Source organism: Naegleria gruberi (genome assembly GCF_000004985.1).
Source record: "Naegleria gruberi genomic scaffold NAEGRscaffold_22, whole genome shotgun sequence".
NCBI lineage: Eukaryota > Heterolobosea > Eutetramitea > Acrasida > Naegleriidae > Naegleria > Naegleria gruberi.
The window spans coordinates 316,783-336,754 of NW_003163305.1; the positions used below are offsets into that span (position 1 = coordinate 316,783).

The window sequence follows — 19,972 nt, forward strand, 5'->3', positions numbered from 1 at the left end:
ATACATTTTCTCAACTTCTAAAATTTGTACATGTAGACCTCTCAATTCATCATTTCTGTGTGCTAAATCTTCACTAAGATTTTCTATTGTTTTCATAGCCTCGGCAACTTGCTGCTCGGTTTTGAAGAGTGCTTCACCTTTACCAAGGTTTTCTCCAGTTAAATTTTCAACCTCACCCAGCAATTCTTCAATTTTCTTTTCATTCTCACAAATGGTGTGACAAAGATCCTGTTTGTTTTGTTCGAGAGACTTGGATAACTGCACTAGATCTTCTAAATATTGGTGCATTTTCTCCTTCTCTTGTAAAAGTTGCTGCCTCTCAGAAGCAATCTCATTGTTAGCTTGATCGAGTTGGTCAATTTTCTTCTTTTGTTCCATTGTTTGTTCTTTCTCTACATTGAGTTCGTTTAATCTTTCCGAAATTGAGTGTTGTAAAACGCTAATTTTCTCATCCTTTCTTTCGATATCACTCTTAAGTTGTTCGGTTTCATTCTCCATCACTTTCAACTTCTCAACAATAATATTTGCCTCTTCTCTTCTCTTGTTGCAACAGTCCTCAAGATCTTTTTCTCTAGCATTTAGTCTTTCTGTCAATCGCTTTATATCCTCCTCGAGTTGTGTTGTTCTTTGAGATTTAGTATCCTGTTCATAGGTTAAATCCTTAATTTTTTCTCGGAGACTTTGGGATTCTACTTGTTTTTTCTCCCACATATTAGTAATTTTTGCTAGCTTTTCATCTTTCTCATTTAATTGGAGAGAAAGGCTATCATTTCTTGTTTGTAAAGCATTCAACTCTTCTTCCTTCTGTTGGTTAAGTTGGTCTAGAGCAGAAATATTGGACAGAGAGTCTTTCACTTATCTTTCAGCTCCGATATCTTTGTGTTTTTGGTATCTATAATTTTTGCAGAGTTTTCATTTTCCTCACGTAAAGAAGAAACTTCTCCTTTAAGTTTGGTAACTATTTCAGAAATATTGATTGTTTCTCTTTCTAATTCTGCAGATCTTTCCGTAGATCTTTCCTTTTCTTTGGTTACCTTTTTTAACTCTTGGAAAATATTATTATGTCTTATTTGTACCTCATTTTCTTTTTTCTGAGATTCTGTCTTTAATTGTTGGATTTCGTTTTCCAACTTTTCTTTAAGAGATGTGGCTTCTTTCTTTTGCAAGGATAAGTCTTTATCAAGACCCCTATTCTTTTCTGTTAGAGAAGAAACTTTCTTCGATAATTCTTCTTCTTTCTTCTTTGCTGCCTCCTTTTCTTTTGCACTTTCTGCATGAAGTTTGGTAGTTGAGGTCTTGTATTGCTCATCTAATCTCTCAAGGTTTGAGTTTTGAGTTCTTGCTTCGGTTTTTGCTTCCTCGAACTTTTGTTCAAGATTAGCTATTGTGTCTTTGAGCGATGCAACTAAATCTCTGCTTTCTTTTAATTCATTCTGTTTGATTTTGCTTCTTTGATTAGCAGACTCTAGATCTTTGTTCAGCCTATCTATTCTATTCTCCAATGAGGTTTGCTCCAATGTGAGAGACTTGTATTGCATGACCATCAATACCACCATAATACCAAAAATGATAGATGTTACAACCTTATCTTCCCTCTCATCATCAGTGTTATCCATTGTGGTCTTGACAGAAATATCAAATCCTGAATATCCCTCCAACCCTGGTACAGTTCTAATGAATTGTGAAACCTTATCGGGCTCATCAAATAATTTGGAAGCCTTTGTTTCCATGAACTTTCTGATGTGTTGAGTGTTGAGGTTTGTCTTTTCATTTGCATATTCAAAGACTTGCATATAAATAATTACTTCAAAGACTGCACTCATACACTTTGTGGAGCCTCTACAAATCGAATAGACACGATGATCAACCTCCTTCTTTAAAATTGGAACAACCTGCTCATGATGAATAACAAGATTACCACACTCACTATTCAAAGACTTTTCTAATTGCCTGGAAATCATTGCATCAATTTTTCTATCTAAATTGGCCACACCACAGTATTTGTTATCGGAAGCGCAACCATTCTTGTATTCTGTTAAGGCTTGAACAAAATAAAAATTCTTGATGAGTTGTGAATGGCAATCTTGCTCTAGCAGAGACAAATCGATGAGTGAAGTCTCGTTAATTATTATGGTCTTTGATGAGGGTATTGTTGTAAAATCGCTCGACTTGAATGGTGTATAAAATTGGCTAATTATCAATACCACCAAGGCTAAAGCACTAAGGAACAAATTTATCCTTGTAGCTTGCATTGTTTTTTTTCTGGTTTTGAATTGTTCTTATTTGCGAGAGAGTTGGAACGCGTTGAATTTTTCTGTTGTTCACAAATGTCTGAAACTGACTCCTTGATGGACAAGAATATGTGATTCCACAAAATATTCGGAAGGATATCAAACCTTCATCATGAATTTTTCATACTATTATTCAGTTATCAAAAAGCATTGTCTTCCTACATTGAATTAAATTGCCACATAGAAATCATTTAATAGCTTCTTTGGTTTTTCTTCAAAGGAACTACAGGTTATTTAGATATTTATAATTAAATTGTTGATTTTCAGAAGAAACCAGCCTAATATTTGTCATTGCATTTTTAATAATTTGTTTTAAAATTAATATTTATTAAACTAGGGTGTCGAAACAAGAAGTAAATGCCTTATTCCACGATTTAACATCCTCATAATCCTCAAATTGGTAACACATATGGAATTCAATATCATGTTCATCAATTTCAAGACTCTTTTCTTCCTTGTACTTCGTAATTACAACATTTACATCTCCAACAATTTCATCGGTGACTTTAAATGGAATAAGCCAGTTCTTTGTTGGAGCTTTAACTACTAAACAATCTCCGAACAAGTAAATTTCGTGCAATTCGTTTTCATGTTTGAAAACTCCCTCCTTGACCAAAAATCGTTTCTTATTCATCAACTCAGTCATGCCCAAATCCTTATACAACTCAATAACCTTAAATAATGTGTGGTTTTCCAAATATACATCACCTCTGTAATCATCAACTTCTGAAATTGTGGATAGGAACATATTTACAGAGTCAGTAGCCAAAATATCAGCCAATTCAGTAAGCTTTCCCTTTTGTTGTTGCAAACAAGTAACTGGATCAAGCAAATAGTAGATTAAATCTCTTGGTTGTGATTGAGTATTCATGTAATTAAAAACATCATTTGTTTGCATATTTTGACAAATAACTTGTAAAGCAGAAGGAAGTGTGGCTAAATAATCAAGCATTGCTGATTTAAACATGATGATATTTGAGGATTCAAAAACTTCGTCAAAGTTTTTACACTCAAGTGATGCCTTCAAGTCGCTTACAATACTTGCCTTGACACTCTTTATGGATTGCAATCCAGAAAAAACAGTTTGGTAGTCTTCAGAGGAGAGTAATCCCTTATCAAATATTTGATTTCCAAACGATGAAATACATTCTTGGATAGCTGTTAGTGACTCTTCTTCATCACTTTGAATCTCAGAGAGAAGTTTTCTTATAAACAAAGTATCGGCATCTTCAGAAATATCTGACTTTGAGGAAGGAGAAAGGGTGACTGACAGAGGAGATTTAATATTTGGAGAGAGGGAGAAATATTCTGGGCTTGATATTGTTTTTTCTTCTTGTTCTTTGAGAGGAGTTTTTGCAAGAGGTAAGTCAAAGTCAACATCGTCTTCTGTCAAAAGTGGAGAAGTTTCATCACCACAATCCTCAGTTGGGTAGTCAATAAGGTACGACTCCTCATCGTCATCTCTCTTGACTTGAAGTGTATTAAGGGAGGGAGATGGCTGTTCGACTTTTTTAGAAGGACTTGGTGAGGTTTCTGATGCATCCAATGATATTTCTGGTACAAATAGAATTGGTTGAGATGCATTAATTGCTTCAATTCTTTCACTTTCCACTTGCTCTTCTATTTCTTCTGATTCTGATTGGATTTTAAAATTATCCTTTGTAGCTACCTCGATATCTTTTGTAGGTGATGGCGTTTTTCTCTTTGAAACAATAGCTGAAGATGTTTTTTTAACCAAGGTTGGCTTTTCTTTGACTGTGTTTGTAGTGCTTGAAGGTTTGTGAACTTTCTTTTCCTCAATTGGTTTGGTAACAGGTTTTGGCCTGTCTTGAGTCCTTGAAATATGGTTTCTTGCTTGGGAAGTTTGTGGCCGGACAGCAGTGACTGGTTTCTTTTCCTTCGTCTGCTCGACAACTTGGGCAGATTGTGGTCTATCCCTTGGAGTGGAGACTTTAGGATTGTAAACAGGATAAAGAATGTCAACCTTCTTTTTAAGCTTTAACTTTTCTTCCCTAGCCTTTTCAACCCTTTGCTTATGCAAATCTTCGCCACTAATTTGAGGCCTCTTCTCACTTAGCTTTTTGAAGAGCTTTCTTTTTTCTTCGACTTCCTTTCTACGCTTCTCCTCTTCCACAGAAGCTTTCTTTTTTTCTTCTTCTAACTTTCGTTGCTTTTCCAATTCTCTTTCTTTCTGCACTTTTTGGGAAGTCTTAGAGACTTCACTAAGGATTGGCTTTACCACAGTTGAGTTATATTCAAATCTCTTTTTAAAAACTAATTTATCCTCTTCAATTTTCTTTTGAAATTTTGGGGGTGGCACATACTTTCCTTCTGGCTCATAGGCTGGTTTCTTTAATGCAGTATAAGTTTTTGAGAGAGAATCTTTCATGCTTTTAATTTCATCCACTTTCTTCAGCCTTCCATCAACAGAACCATGAACGTCAGTTTTGTACTTGTTCTTTAAACTATTTCTGAATTCAATCTCATCCTTATTTTTCTGTAAGAGATCCTGTCTCCATTTGGGAAGAGTTAGGAGTGATTGGCTAGTTGTTTTTAAAGCTGTCTTTTTTTTGAATGATGATGGAGATGTAAGGGTTGGTGCTTCAGATTGGATTGGTCTCAGTTCTTTCCTTGTAAATAAATTTCGTTCTAGAGTATACATACCTTGTTGTGTTTCTTCTGGTTCTGATTTTGGGGATGGACTTTCTTCTTCTCCATTTGATTGTTGACCATTTGGTGATGAGGTTTCAAATGCGTTTGCTTTCTCTTCGTCAGCAGGTTCTTCCTCTATCATTTGTTCTTCGGAATTTTCTTCATCTTTGGCAACTTGAATTTCCTCTTGTTGCTCCACATCTTCTTGAGGTTGTTCATCTTTCGTGAGTAATTCTTCTTGAGTAACTTCCTCCTCTTCAGGTATTCTATCCTCACCGGTTACCTCCTCGTTTGTATTCTCATTTGTAGATTCGTTAGATTGTTGATCGTCGTTGTATTCCTTATCCTCTGATTCGTTGAGGGTTTCAGAGACCTCAATAAATTCTTCCTCTTGTTGTTCATCAGTTTGGGCACTTTCAATGAGTGATTCATTAGGCACTGTACTTTCATCTTCACCACCTGATGGGGCACTTTCAATTAGTGATTCATATTCCATTTTTTTAATTTTTTAAAGTTTGTAATTATGAAGGCGGGAACAATCAATGATCTTAATAAAACTCAGCACTTCACTGCCCACCATTTTAATGTTGCATCTGAACCACTTCGAATCGATTCAATCATACATGCACAAGATTTTTTCAAATCAATAAGCATAACAGAGATTGAGTCAAATTATGGTCATATCATCAGTTTGCTTCTGTTTGACCAATATAAACCAACAATTAGAAAAATTAAAACAAATCTTTATTTTCAAATCGACCGGAAGGCATACCAATATAAACCGGAGTTGGCCAATACCGATTTGCAAGCTTTTCCAAATATCAAACTCCAATAATTTTTAAAAATAAAATAATATTTTTTTAAAATAAAGAATAAAAAAATGTCATCCAAGAAATCCGCCAGTATCCAACAATTGCTCGCCGCTGAACAAGAAGCCACAGAAATTGTGAAGGAAGCCAAGAAACGTAAGTAGTAAATTAAAGATTGTCAATCATCAAGAATGTTCATCGGCGATGTGTCATTATATTTGATGCAAATATTTACTTTGCAATGGAATCGTGATTATCATCAACAAACAACAGAAAGATTAATCAAGTTGAGAGAAGCTAAGGAAGAAGCTGAAAAGGAAATTGCCAAGTTCAAAGCTAGCAAGGAACAATACTTCCAAAAATTCACAAAGGAACAATTGGAAGTCGGTGGTACTAACAATGAATTACAACAAAAGAAGGTCCAAATCATCTATAACATCAAACAAAAGACTCAACAAAAGAGACCTGATATTGTTAAATTCGTTGTCGACAACGTTATTAATGTTAACACTGACTTGGAACAAGAACAAGAAGCCTTCATCGAAAAGAAGAAGAAAGGAATTTTCTAAATTTTGTTATTAATTTTAAACATGTAAACTTCACTCCTCCCTCCACAGCTAGTATTTCCTTGGAAACAACAAGTGGATACTGGTCGTTTTCTTCCAAACAACCCACATAAAAATATTATTTTAAAATCAAAACCAGGGAACATTTTGTAAAATGGCAGATGTGCTATTCAAGATATTGAATTCAACTGTTCATGTTTCAGTAGACAACTGTGGAAAAGATAAGAAAGTTTCAGCTTCTTAAAATCTGGTTAGAAAATAAAAAGTATTGAGTGGAGATGCGGGGTATCGATCCCCGTACCTCTTCCATGCTAAAGAAGCGCTCTACCATGTGAGCTACATCCCCTTACATTCACGTTGAAAATTTTCTTATCAAGAATAACAACAATTGTTCATCTGATTATTTAATACTCTTCTTAACAAACTATTGTTGTTAACAATTTCTGTGATTGGTGCTGATTTACTTGATAATAGTTTTTACAACTTGTTCTATTATTAAAAAATGAAAAGATTTGTTCCTCTTGCAAAACAACACAAAGGTCTTCCAATTCTTCTCAGAAATTCTACCTTCGCATCACCAACATTATTTTCCGAAGGTGGTAAAAAGAAGTTTTGTTGCAATCTTTATCAACGAGAAGGAAAATTCGATGATGAGAAATATAATGATAAAAAGCTCAAGTATGAACAACAACTTTCTCCTCTTCAAGTCTTTTTTGATTATAAACAATTCTTGATTGGAGGTACATTTGGTATATTTGGGGATTTATTAAAATATAGAGAAATGAGAAAGGAAATTTCCTATAGACCATTTAGAGTTGCTAGTAGAAAGGAAATGTTATTTATGAATGGATTTAGATTTGATTTTGTTAAATTGTTAATACCAGCTTCAGGCATTTTCATGTATCCAAAATTATTACTTGTTTATTTGCCTTTATGTTATTATTATCCTAGCATTAGACCTTCCTATTATCAATCTGATTCACTTAAAAAGGCTATCAGAGAAAATTCTCATCAAATGAGAAAAGAACAAAGAGATCTTATCATTCAAGAAGTTTTGAGATTAACATCAAATATACATACTATGAATTATGGACAACAAGATACAAGAGTGAGTGAAGATATTGCATTGCTATTGTCTGTCATTCAAAAAATTAATGCACTTAAAACTCATAATCTCCCTATTCATTTACTACCAAACTTGGATTCTTTGCTAAAAGATTTGAAACAATTGGATCAATCAGAATTATTTAATAATCACTTGACAATTGAAAAGTTTTCAGACTCTGTTATTGATAGCTTGTGTAGATTCAGTTTTGTTGCAAGACTTATTTTCAATGGTATCAGTGGTGTCTTTAAATTGACAAGTAGTGGATCTATCGTAGGAAGTAGATCAGGTGGATTGGAATCAAACATTCACTCTATCAAGTATATGATCAAGCATTTATTTATGGGTGCCTCTGCCAGCAATACTTCATCTATCAGATCGATGGTTCCTATTAGTTATAAGAGAAAGATGTTGAAATACTATTTGAATTTAATTAGACAAGATGATCACTTCATACAGCAAGTTATTGATACAATGAGCTTGAAGGAAATGATTGAAGCAAGTTATGTTCGTGGATTTGTGCACGATTGGAAATTTAAAGAAATTAAGGAGGAAGATATGAAGGTTAACCATAGAGAAATTATTGAAAGATACTTCAAATTGTGGTGTGAATTTAGCTCTTCAGTCCAAAATGACAATTTATTCTTATTGACAACTGTTTTGTTATTTATTCATTGAGGAATTTAAAATAAATTAATTTGGTTTTTACAATATATGTACATTTAGTTTGTAATTCTATTAACCCATCCATAAGTAATCAAGGCAAATAAAACAATAATAATTATAATCATTAGAGCAATACCTCCAACCATGTAATATTTTCTTCTTGTCATGTTATTTAAAAGTCTGTCATTAATTACTAAATCACCTTGCACTCCTCTAAGTTTGTGTTTTGTGTTTTCCATTTGTTCTCTTTGTGATTTCAACATACCCAAAGATTCAGTTCCCGATGATTCAATTTCATGCATTAATTGCATAGATCGATTGAGACTTTGATCACTCGATCTCAACAATCTCTCAGTTTCAAAGAGTGCATTATTATTGGAACTTCTTCCATATTCCAAATCCTCATCCTCATCATCACTCAACGACTGATTACTGATAGGCTCATTATTTGATGAAATTACATGTTGATTCAATAAAAATTGTCTCTCCATTACATTATATCTATTTTGATAATATTTCAACTGTTGCTTGTATTGTTGTGTCTGACTAGTTGATGATGATGACAATTCATAGAGTTGAATATTTTGTCGCAATTTTTGCAACAATTTTTGATATCCATCCAACGATGTTCTATCATTATTGACTTGATAATTTTGTAGTGAATTAAATTGTTCTTGAATTTCCGTTTCATATTGTGCTCCTTGTTTTTGCAAGGGATCATCGTGATTGTTGTTGGTTATTATATTTGATGATGCTAAATTATTAGAATGACCAACGAGAAGGGATGGTGACCGAGTATCGGAAATTTCAATATCCTGATCCTCCGGTCCAAGAGCACTCATAAACAATGAGGAAGCTTGTGAGAGAACACTCTGAGATAAATCCATTGCTTATTAAAGTGTGATGATGAATTTTTTTTTGATTTTGAAAATTTAATTTTGCAGTTTTTTTTAATGATCAAAACTTTCTAATAAGTTTCAAATTTGGAAATTGACATGATAATCATTGAGAATGATATTCAAAAAGTTGTGTTTTTCAATGAAATACTCATATTGCTTGCAAATGGTTCATTCAAAATTTATTGATTCTTTTGAGATTCGGCTGTTTCATTCGAAGAAGTAGTAGAAACATTTTCCAACTTGTTCTTTTCTTCCAATTTGCTTCTCAAATTCTTCACTTCATTCACCAATAATTTCTTATGTTTCGTATATTCCTTAGTTTTTTCCTCCAATTGCAAATTTTCACTCTTTAAGGCAAGCACCTGTTTCTTCAACTGTTCCACCTCCACATTATTCTCCAATTGTTCCTGCAATTTTCTGTACAATTGTCTCAGTGTACTACACGATTCCTGTAAGACAAATTCATTCACTGCATTCAATCTCTCAGTAGGATGACTCGAAATGGTAATATTATTCTTTGGAGTGATTGGTTCGTAGGGAGAATGAGTCTTCTCCTCCTCTGAGTCCTTATTCACAAATTGATTATAGTACAAATAGAGATCGTCAATTGAGGAAATTTCCAATTGATCATTTTCAGGTAGGACTAGTTTTTCCAATCGTTTAATTCCTTGAACTAGTTTAATGAGACCTTGCTTTTCGAATTGATCCAAACTTTCATTCCATTTCTCTGCATCACCAACGATTCGTCTTCGTGATTGGACGATTTTTGAATTATTGCCAGTTGAATTGTTTCGTGGAGATTCCAATGTATTATTATTATTCGAATTAGTTGTGGATGATGAATTATCGGAACCATCTTGAGATTCTTGTTGTTGATTCGAATAGGCAACTTTAGTTATTTTATCAATCCAATCATTTCTATCATCTTCATATTCAGTTGCTAATACGAAACGTCTACTCTGCACAGATAATACAAATCCAAACATATTATCACGTGGCAGATCATTTTCATGACTATTTCCATTGTTATTCGAAACATTTTCTGTATTCGAATTACGAGCAGAAACAAATACTTCCCTGCTCGGACGTAAATAAACAGCACCCAGAGGATGATGTGGATCACTCATAACCTCAGCTTGTGATTTAAAATACAATAAGAAACCTTCTGAAAGTAGAATAAAGAACCTTCTCTTCCATCCCTTGTTGATTTTAGAGCCTTTCTTTTGGAGCCATCCACTATAGACACAAGTTGGTGATTCTATCAAGTAACAATAGGAGCTACCACTCACTTCCAACACTTGAATTTGTAGACGAATTATTATTCGAAACATTTTCTGTATTCGAATTAGAGGGTGGACTGTTTGAATTCTTATAAGAATTGGATGATGAATTTGTTTGTTGTTGAGTTGTTCGTTTATGATTAGACGAAACTTGTTCTAAATCTCCATCATCTTCAAGATTTAAACTCTTTCGACTATTAAATCGGAGAAGAATCGTCTGAGGAAGATGCATTTCGAATAATAATTAACTGATGTTGTTGATTAGTTTTTTAAAGTGGTGTTTCTGTTTTAATGTCCATCCAGAGAAGTTGATGGGAACAATTTTTGCATGTCACACTCACAAATATCTTGTCTATTGATTGTTCTGAATTGTTGACATTGTTATTATTCGAAAGTGATGATAATTAATGATAATATTGTTCAAACTTTGAATTTGATTGTTTGCTAAACTATGTTACAGCTCTCTATCAGCTGCTAACCAATTACGATTGTCAATTTACAAGCTGTTGTAAATATTCATTCGAAATAGGATAGCTCTGTATGGAGAAACAATGAAAAATTAAAAGAAGAATGTGTGTAGTGAAAAAACAAAATGAAAATACCAATGAAGAAGAGAAATACAGGAGTTTCAGTTTTGTAATGTTGTAATTTTTCAGTTTCAACAATATTTTCACTGATAAGGTTTCGGTAAGATTCGAATGCATTAGTTTTTGCGCCAAGTCAATTCACCAATTAAAAAATGTCAATACAAAAAGCAACAAGCCTGCTATTCATTTCATCTTGTTTCTTGTTTATTTTCCTACTTTCTAACTGCCATCAATTTGTTGTTGAAGGAAAGTTATTTGGGCGGGAAGAAAAAGTGGCACACAGTTGGCTATCAATGGATCGATATGTGGAAATTTATTCGAATGGAAAGGAATGGGTCATGAATATGATTAGTTTGATAAAAGTTTCGTCTATGAATTGTTATCATCAAATAGGAAATTTTATTAGAAATATTTCGTTCCGAGTGTTGATGGACAAGATGACGAATGTAACGGTGCATATTTATCATTCAATAGTTTGGTATATTGTATCATTGTTTGATTATATTTATTCGAATTATATTCGAAAGTATCATCAAGTTACTGATAGAAAGAATGAGAAAAATTTGGAATATTATTATTGGATTGCCTATTGTGTAATTGTTATTAGCGTGTTATCATCCATTCTTTTTTTCATTCTTTACAAAATCTTTAAAATTCTCAAGATGAAATATGATAAGAGAAGAGAAGAAAAAACAAAGGAAGAAAAATTGAGACAACAACGAATTACAACTCTATACGAAATATTGGTGAGCGAGAGACAATATTGTGAATATTTAAAGTTTTTGCATGATCAATACTATTTACCTCTGGAAAAGGGAGAAATTTCAAAGCAAATTGAATTGAATAGTACAATAGAACAAGACAAGACAAAGAGAAATATTGTAGACTTTGAACCAGTTCACTATTATAAGAGATCTGAATGTTTGCTCATTCCTACAGAATTGGAAAATATTATCATGCTCAATAATCGATTTTTGAGAAGTTTGGAATGTGAAATTCTTGGATGGCACACAAAAGACAGACTCATGTACAATATCTACCGATACAGTGTCAAGGTAATTGGAAATATCTTTAGAAAATCAGAGGTGGAGGGAGTTCAGGATTTATCAGACTCAATTGACCAAGCTCCTCAAACACCAACAATTCTCACTAAAAAACCACTTCCTACCATACCAGGAGTCTCTGAAAAGATTGATAATTTTGGTTATAATATCAAATCAGTGAGGGAGAAGTGTAATATTTTGGAGAATTGCTTCAAAGAGTATACGCAAGCCTTTGTTATTTATGCCATGTTTATTTGTAAATATAATGAATGTAGAACGAATATTAATGAGCTGAGTAAGCAATTTCCATATTTTGCAGAGCAATTGAAAAAGGCAAGAAGCTTGAAGGGATCAAATTCACTTGATTTAATGTCATTCATTGTCATGGTACCTCAAAGATTACCAAGATATGCCCTATTTTTGAAACAACTTGGAAAGTTTACAAATTTACAAGATCCACAATTTAAAGAAATTGAAGCAGCAATCAAAGAAATTGAAAGGATTACCTACAAGGTCAATTCATTTGTTAAGGATTATCAAAATCAAACATTGGTCATTACTGTTAAGGATAGCATCATTAATAAGGTTCCATCATTCAAGAGTATTGAAGATGATTTTGTTCAACCTCACAGAAGATCTGTTGGATCATTCAAAGTCACTCCAATCAGATCAAAGGAAGAATTGCAAGGTGATGATCAGACACCACGTACTCAACTCCAAACTGTTGAGATACATGTCTTTGTTGATTTAACTATAGTGATAACTTCAAAGCCAAGAATTCTTCCAATCAAAACTAAAGAAGAAAAGGGATTCTTTGGATTTTTCACTCCAAGAAATAAGGAGAAACGCAATTCTCTTCAAGCAGACCCTACTGTGGAGGAGATGATTTATGAGGTTTATTATTGTGAAAATTCACAAATTTCCATGTTTTCTCAATCTTCTGATTGCCTCATTCTGGAATTGAATAAGAGCAAGTACTTTACCAACAACATAACAGAAGAAAAATCCCCACAAAAGGAAAAAGAAAAGAAGGAGAAAAAGAATTTGCCACTTCCAAACAAGTCAATCTCTAAACTTGTTCATTTAGATAAGAAGGATGAGCACACAGTGAATTTCATTCAAATATTTGAGAAATTATCTGGACAAAAACATACCGAGTTCTCTGTTGTAGAAGAAGGATTAATGTCCAATTCAAAATTACTTACCTTAATGGCAAGTTACATCAATGAGAATAATTAGAAATTAAAAAGGAAAATAAATTATTTCTTCAGTTTATTTCTGAGAATCTTTGGAACATAGACATTTTCGGAAGCCTTTTGGGTTTCAATCTTTGTTTCTGGTTTAGATGACTTTTTCAGACGAGACATAAGGTCAGCCTTTGTGAGTGATTTAACTTTAACTGGTTTAGCATCAACTACTGGCTTGACAATGACTGGTTCTTCAACCATTTCTTCACCATCTTCTTCGGCTTCTTCATCATCTTCATCTTCGTCACCAATGATAATATCTTCACCATCAATTTCTTCGTCATCATCTTCACCTTCTTCGGCTTCTTCGTCATCATCCATGATTTCATCATCGTTGAATTGAGCATAGACTTCATCCCAATCGACTGGTTCGTCGTCATCATCTTCATCTGCAACGACAACATCCTTCTTTGCGTCCTTCAAAAGCTTCTTCTTTTTAGCATTTTGAGATTCAATCTTTTTCATTTGTTCCTTGGTTGGCTTGGCGAGTTCCTTACTAAGTTCGTCAACCTTGCCATCTGGAATAATACCAACACCCTTCATGTCGTGTTTTGAGTAAACAACAGCCAATTGATCATCAGTCTTTAACTTGTAGAACAATTGCTTAATATTGTGATTCAAAAGTGGATTTCTCTTCTTTTGCTCGAATTCACCCTTCAAACTTCTCATTTCAGTCTTTTCAATATCATCTTCGAAAGGTGGAATGATAAACCATGGAAGTCTACCACGTTGCCAATCGTGAACAATCTTTTTAGCAACAGATTGAACATCTGGAATACCTCCCTTACCCAATCTACCACTTCTATAAGCAAGTTGAGTGAGGAAATCATGGTGATCCTTCCATGTCAAAATTTGATATGTACGTTGAATATATTCTGGTTTCATACGATGGAGAATGACACGAATAACATCTACCAATTCATCAGGAGTAACAGTTTCAACACGAACAACTCCCTTCAATACGTTATCAGCAACTCTATTCATATATTGATATTCCTCATCAGCAACAGATGTAGTATATGTATTCTTCAATTTATATTGTTCACCACCATCAGTAGTGTGAACAACACCAGGACAATCGATCAAGAAAATACGTCTCATCAAAGCAACATATTGCCAAACCTTAGTTTCACCAGGAATTGGAGCAGCTTTACAGACCTTCTTCTTTCTCAAAGTATTAATAACACTTGATTTACCAACGTTTGGATAACCCAAAAGACCAACACTGATACTTGGCTTATCACGATGGACTTGAGCATATTGTCTAAGTAATTGAATCAATGCACCCTTACCGAATGGATTTTCAACACTGGCGTGGAATGCAAGACATGGATATTCTTGTGAGAGAATTTTAACCCATCTGACTGTCACCCAAGTTGGAACCAAGTCACACTTATTCAAAATGAAAACAACATGTTTGTGTGGCTTTTCCTTCTTAAGATATTGTTCAATATGATAACAACGAGTACCAATTGGATCTCTGGCATCAAGAACAATAAGTAAAACGTCACTAGAGTCAACAACCTTGTACAATTCACCCCAAATACGTTTAGAAGTACCACGTTGAGTACATGGATCATATAAATGGGATCTAACAAATCCACTTGAAGCCATAACTGAAGAAACATCTTGAGCATTAGTACCTTCCTTATGGAGATAATAATATTCATTAGGAACGTATAATTGTTTCTTATCCTTAACTGGTTCATAATCTTGTTGTTTCTTACCAGCTTGACCAAGTAATTCCAACAAATCGTTAGATAATAAATTTGGCCTCTTACGTTGAGCCTTGTTTCCGAAAGTTTCTTGGAAGTTAATTTGTCTCTTAATTTGGAAAGTACTAGATTGATGCAAAGCATGAATATTATCACTTGTTGGTACTAAAGTTTCACCTCCCACAGAAGGAATTGTTGGTTTTGTTGGTGCTAATATCGAAGAAGAAGTAGCAGTTGGTGTAGTGTTAGCTTGAAGGAGAGAAACTGGGACTTTTGATCTTTTTAAGAGAATTGTATATGGATCGTGAATTTTCTTTTCCAATGCAGTTCTGAACTTGGACATTTCTTGTTGACCAATCACACGAGTATTGTTAAACCATTTACGATCTGGAGCAATTCTAGCCATTTCACCCTTGGCAATTTGTTGTGATTTTGGAGTAACATAACCTTTGATAATTTCACCATCTTCATTTCTCTTAACTTTAGATGTATACATCAACAAACGTTTAATGGTACCACGAGAACGCAATTGTGTTGGACCTTTACCAATCTTGGTCTTATCAACTTTACGATTTTGATTTAAAGAGTGACTCTTTTCTTTACGTTTCTGTTTAGTAGTGTTCTTAGAGAGAACATTTGGGACTTTAACTCTCTTGCCCGATGATGATGATGCTGGAGGCATGTTTTAAAAATCGGATTAAAATTTTGAAAAAAGGAAAAAATTTGGGAAGTTAATAAGTGGTGGTTTTTTTTTCAAAGACAATTTATTTTATTTTTAAAAATGCAACCACCTCAAATATTTACTTGAAAGCAGAATATTCAACAACAGGTAAATTGACAAGGTTGTTGTGAATGTTTGATCTTGATCATGTTTTTTGAAGTTTGGATTATTTAGTGAGTCAATTGGATACAGGTGGTGTCTGGATTGGAGACGAGGGATGGTATGATGAGTTGATGAATCATTTTTAGTGTGGTCTTGTCTGTTTCGATGGTGTGAGAGGATTCCTTGACCATTTCAAAGATTTCCTCTGGATTGAGATGGGAAAAGTAATTGGGAATGGAGAGGGATTTGATAGATGTGTTTGGGTTTCCCTTCTCATAGACTTGGACTTGTAGTGTGTAGGTTAAATCAATTTCAAATTCAACTTCAAAGGATGATTCGTTATGAATAGGAATTTCAATTGAACCAACTGATTTGTCATGTTTGGAAATGAGTCGTTCTCCTTCCAGAATATTGATAAGTATTTTCTTTTGTTTTTCAGCACATACTGCAATGGAAACTCTCTTCTTACATGGAATGAATGCATTTCTCTCGATAATTGACTTCATCACACAACCAAATATTTCAATTCCAACAGAGACTGGATTGATATCTACTGAGGCTTCTTTTTTGGAGAGTGTGGAAAGGTCTCTCTCTGATCCACTCAGAGCAGAACCATATGCAATAACGTGTTCTGGAGGGATTGAGTTTAGAATAAAATGTGAATTCAATTCACAATTTTCTGCAAAGTAATTTCTCAATAATTCTTGCAACTTGGGTATTGAGAATGATCCTCCCAACAGCACAATATTTCTAATATCTGATTTGGTAATTTTTGCCTGTTCCATTAATCCTTCCATTGATTTAATACAAGATTCAAAGAGATCCATACTGAGCTCTTCAAATTTTGATCTATTCAATTTCAATTCGTAAATTTGTTGATCATTTCCTTTCACTGTTATGATTGCCTCATTTTCTGTAGATAATTTAATCTTGGCTTTTTCACATTCACTTTTCAAAAATCTCAGTCTCATTGGGTTTTCTCTAATGTCTAAATTATACTTTTCCATAAATTCGTTACAACAGTACTTTACAATTCTATTATCAAAATCATCACCTCCCTAAATTGAAGTTAAAGAGATTATTCAAAGCTCTAAAAACATACCAAATAGACATCTCCATCATGTTCCTTCAATGTCACATTTCCATCCTTATCAATAAATTCAATACTCAACAAAAATGATGTTCCACCCATACTGAGTGTCATTACATATTCATTTCTCAAACTCTTCTCCAATCCATAGGCATAGCAAGCACATTGAGATTCTCTACAAATATCCAATACTGTTAAATTATTAAATTCACATGATTCCTTCAGTGCTTCCTTCTGCTCATCATTGAAATAATTTGGAACACTAAGCATTATTATAATATCGAGAGGAGTTTCACATTCTTCCATTCCATAAAACATGTAAACCAACTGTTTCACATATCCAAATACAAATGAAGCAACCAACTCTGGTGCAAACATGTCCATTCTACTTTCCACCTTCAAATATGTATCATTATTGGGACCCTCCACAACTCGGAATGGATAAAAATTGATGTTATTTTGCAAGAGTTCATCATTAAACTTTCTTCCGATAATCTTTTTCACATCAAATACTGTGCACTGTGGAAATGTTATTAATTTTGATGAATTTCCAATCAGAGGAGCTTCAGCATCCTCTCCAAGGAATGAAACTCTGTTCGGGCTCGTTAAAAATCCATACTCATTCGGAATTATTTTGATTTGATTTTCTTGATGAGTGGCAATGCAAATATTCGTCGTTCCAAAGTGCAAGCCGATCACTATTGGTTGTTGTGCCATTTTTTTCTTTTCTATTGTAAAGATTCAATTCAGATTGTTAAGTTTTTACAAGTTTATTTTGTGAGTTCTATTTACAAATTTTCAAAAAGTTATTGATAAGGAATGGTTTCAAAATTGTTTTAAGGTTATTGTTGGTTTTGATCTTCGTGAGCAGAGTCGTGATGATCATCATCAACCAAGACGTCCATGACTTCTTCAACGTCATTGACTTGTTCTTCAGTGATAACCATCTGCCTTTCAGCCAAGTTTCTATAGATACCGTTTGGAATCTTGATGAGTTCACTATGTTTGCCCTTTTCTTTCATGACACCCTTGACCAAGACACAAATAACATCTGAATTAATAACAGTTGTCAATCTGTGAGCAATACAAATAGTAGTTCTACCCTTCATCAATTGATCCAAAGCAGCTTGAACCAAACTTTCAGATTCAGTATCGAGAGCAGAAGTAGCTTCATCCAAAAGTAAAATCTTTGGATTTTGCAATAAAGCTCTAGCAATAGCAATTCTTTGCTTTTGACCACCAGATAAAGAAACACCCTTTTCACCAAGTTGAGTTTCATACTTTTCAGGTAAATCCATAATAAAGTTGTGGGCATTGGCTTGTTTAGCACAATTTTCAATTTGTTCTTGTGTACAATTTTCTAAACCAAGTGAGTAGGCAATATTATACCTAATAGATCCAGCAAAGAGAACAGGTTCTTGTCCTACAATACCAATAACTTTGTGCAAATACATTGGATCAATAGTTTCCAAATCAACTCCATCCAAATAAATCTTTCCCTTAACTGGCCTGTAGAATCTTTCCAACAAACCAACAATTGTTGATTTACCAGAACCAGATGGACCAACCAAAGCAATTGTTTGACCCTTTTTGATATCCAAACTAAAGTCCTTCATAACAAGAGTGTTTGGTCTGGAAGGATAAGCAAAATCAACATTGTCAATTACAATGTTACCTTCAATATTTTCTGGTTGAACACCTCCCATGAATGGAATATCTGGCTTTCTCAAAACAACCTTCAAAAAGGTAGTTTCAGAAACGAAAGCTTTACCATAATGAGGATAGAAAGTTGCTGATCTAGTCAAACTGATAACACCCAAATAGAGCATACCGAAAACTTTGAAAATTTGTCCAAGAGTCGACTTTCCTTCAGCCACCTCATCACCACCATACCAAAAGGCCAAAGCAATAGTTCCATAAGTAACCATAGCAGCCCAACCATAAGCGAAAGAGTGAGCCATTCCCTTGTAAATACCATTTTTGTTAATCTTGAATAAATCCAATTTAAATCTCTCAACTTCCTTTAATTCTCCAGCCATTGAACGAATTGTCTTGATACAACCTTGTTTTGGTAATTTAATGTTACTAAATATTGAATTTTAAGAAAATACTTACCTGTAATTTCATTGGAAACAGCAGCAGAGTTTTCAGTTAATCTGTTAATTCTTCTTGTAATGATTGTAGAGATGGTGGACATGAGCATATAGTTGATAAAAGTTAATGGAGATGTACTAACTAGAATCAATGCCATTCTCCAATTGACACACATTGCCAAAATGAAACCAACAATAAATTGAATAATTTCTTGTAGGTAGAGAAACAATTCGTTGGTGTAAACATCTTGAATTTTTGGAATATCTTCAGACAAGACAACAGTCAAAGCACCCAATTTCTTAATATCAAAGAAACTCATTTCTTGTTTGGCAAGGGATTTCATATAGGCTTCTCTGAGAGCTGTACCTAAACGAGCATTACTCAATTGCAAGAAGAAATGTTGCATAGCAAAGGCAACCATACCACAAAATGTAATAATTGTCAACTTGATAGCTGTTTGAGCAACAGCATCTTTCAATTGATCAACAGTTGCAGTTGCAGCGTTAAGGAAAAAGGCATCGATCAAATCACCCAAAATCCATTGACAACTGAAAATGTTATTCAGATTATTTACATTCATAAGAAAACTTACATGACAGGAATTAAACCATAAGCCATACATCCAATAGCTCCAATTGCCACTAGAATCAGATTCCACCCAAAGATTTGAATAATCTTGAAATGGTGATAAAACTTAATGTCGGGTTCTCTATCATCTTTGATTGCAACTTCATTCTCTTTCTTTGCTTTCTTATTCTTTCTTCTAAAGACGTGTCTTTCCTCAATTGATTGTTTGGTGTCAACACCAGTTTCTTGTTGTAATTGTACTTCAGTAGGCATATTGATGTAATGTTAATTTTTTTGAATTGTTTTCTCTAATTCATTCAAACATTAGCTATTTATATGATTAGTCTGTGATGATCTCATATTTCGTTGCTGATTTCTCTAACTTGTAGCCACAGTGGTGGATTCTTTCGTTATTCATAATTTTGGAACAGATTACAAATTGAATAATACTCCTCAATCGGATTCCATCCTTGTTGTTCCCTCAAATATTTTCAACTTAGTCCTGCTGTTAATCAGTACATTTATCACTCGGGGAATT

At 33.8% G+C, this 19,972-nt stretch overlaps 9 protein-coding genes and 1 non-coding gene across 10 annotated transcripts; 2 read left to right on the forward strand and 8 right to left on the reverse strand.

Annotated features, from left to right (window-relative positions):
• Positions 1 to 851: 851 nt before the first annotated feature.
• On the reverse strand, positions 852 to 2,252 carry NAEGRDRAFT_48880 (uncharacterized protein; the record flags this gene model as incomplete). The annotated part of the gene is made up of 1 exon (XM_002677563.1): positions 852 to 2,252. The coding sequence occupies one exon, from the start codon at positions 2,250 to 2,252 to the stop codon at positions 852 to 854; it is 1,401 nt and encodes a 466-aa protein (XP_002677609.1).
• A 1,775-nt stretch (positions 2,253 to 4,027) lies between these two features.
• NAEGRDRAFT_79648 (uncharacterized protein) lies at positions 4,028 to 5,439 on the reverse strand (the record flags this gene model as incomplete). The annotated part of the gene is made up of 2 exons (XM_002677564.1): positions 4,028 to 4,916; positions 4,956 to 5,439. Coding segments are annotated over 2 exons (1,371 nt in total), but the record flags the coding sequence as incomplete, so codon positions are not given.
• Positions 5,440 to 5,823: 384 nt separating this feature from the next.
• On the forward strand, positions 5,824 to 6,447 carry NAEGRDRAFT_79649 (uncharacterized protein; the record flags this gene model as incomplete). The annotated part of the gene is made up of 2 exons (XM_002677488.1): positions 5,824 to 5,908; positions 6,026 to 6,447. 2 exons carry the CDS (start codon positions 5,824 to 5,826, stop codon positions 6,319 to 6,321), a joined length of 381 nt encoding a protein of 126 aa, XP_002677534.1. The 3' UTR covers positions 6,322 to 6,447.
• Positions 6,448 to 6,591: 144 nt separating this feature from the next.
• On the reverse strand, positions 6,592 to 6,664 carry NAEGRDRAFT_t299. Its single transcript has one exon. It is a non-coding gene; the product is annotated as a tRNA-Ala (tRNA).
• Positions 6,665 to 6,820: 156 nt separating this feature from the next.
• Positions 6,821 to 8,101, forward strand: NAEGRDRAFT_67258 (uncharacterized protein; the record flags this gene model as incomplete). The annotated part of the gene is made up of 1 exon (XM_002677489.1): positions 6,821 to 8,101. The coding sequence occupies one exon, from the start codon at positions 6,821 to 6,823 to the stop codon at positions 8,099 to 8,101; it is 1,281 nt and encodes a 426-aa protein (XP_002677535.1).
• Positions 8,102 to 8,145: 44 nt separating this feature from the next.
• On the reverse strand, positions 8,146 to 8,976 carry NAEGRDRAFT_67259 (uncharacterized protein; the record flags this gene model as incomplete). The annotated part of the gene is made up of 1 exon (XM_002677565.1): positions 8,146 to 8,976. The coding sequence occupies one exon, from the start codon at positions 8,974 to 8,976 to the stop codon at positions 8,146 to 8,148; it is 831 nt and encodes a 276-aa protein (XP_002677611.1).
• Positions 8,977 to 9,167: 191 nt separating this feature from the next.
• Positions 9,168 to 10,319, reverse strand: NAEGRDRAFT_67260 (uncharacterized protein; the record flags this gene model as incomplete). The annotated part of the gene is made up of 1 exon (XM_002677566.1): positions 9,168 to 10,319. The coding sequence occupies one exon, from the start codon at positions 10,317 to 10,319 to the stop codon at positions 9,168 to 9,170; it is 1,152 nt and encodes a 383-aa protein (XP_002677612.1).
• Positions 10,320 to 13,147: 2,828 nt separating this feature from the next.
• NAEGRDRAFT_36584 (uncharacterized protein) lies at positions 13,148 to 15,542 on the reverse strand (the record flags this gene model as incomplete). Its single annotated transcript, XM_002677567.1, has 4 exons — positions 13,148 to 13,534; positions 13,808 to 14,119; positions 14,192 to 14,969; positions 15,045 to 15,542. 4 exons carry the CDS (start codon positions 15,540 to 15,542, stop codon positions 13,158 to 13,160), a joined length of 1,965 nt encoding a protein of 654 aa, XP_002677613.1. The 3' UTR covers positions 13,148 to 13,157.
• A 293-nt stretch (positions 15,543 to 15,835) lies between these two features.
• Positions 15,836 to 17,469, reverse strand: NAEGRDRAFT_787 (uncharacterized protein; the record flags this gene model as incomplete). The annotated part of the gene is made up of 2 exons (XM_002677568.1): positions 15,836 to 16,741; positions 16,786 to 17,469. Coding segments are annotated over 2 exons (1,590 nt in total), but the record flags the coding sequence as incomplete, so codon positions are not given.
• Positions 17,470 to 17,520: 51 nt separating this feature from the next.
• Positions 17,521 to 19,720, reverse strand: NAEGRDRAFT_83136 (abc transporter protein). Its single transcript, XM_002677569.1, has 3 exons — positions 19,460 to 19,720; positions 18,889 to 19,415; positions 17,521 to 18,835 (listed from the first exon to the last, which is right to left on the reverse strand). The coding sequence occupies exons 1-3, from the start codon at positions 19,705 to 19,707 to the stop codon at positions 17,616 to 17,618; spliced, it is 1,995 nt and encodes a 664-aa protein (XP_002677615.1). The 5' UTR covers positions 19,708 to 19,720; the 3' UTR covers positions 17,521 to 17,615.
• Positions 19,721 to 19,972: the final 252 nt, after the last annotated feature.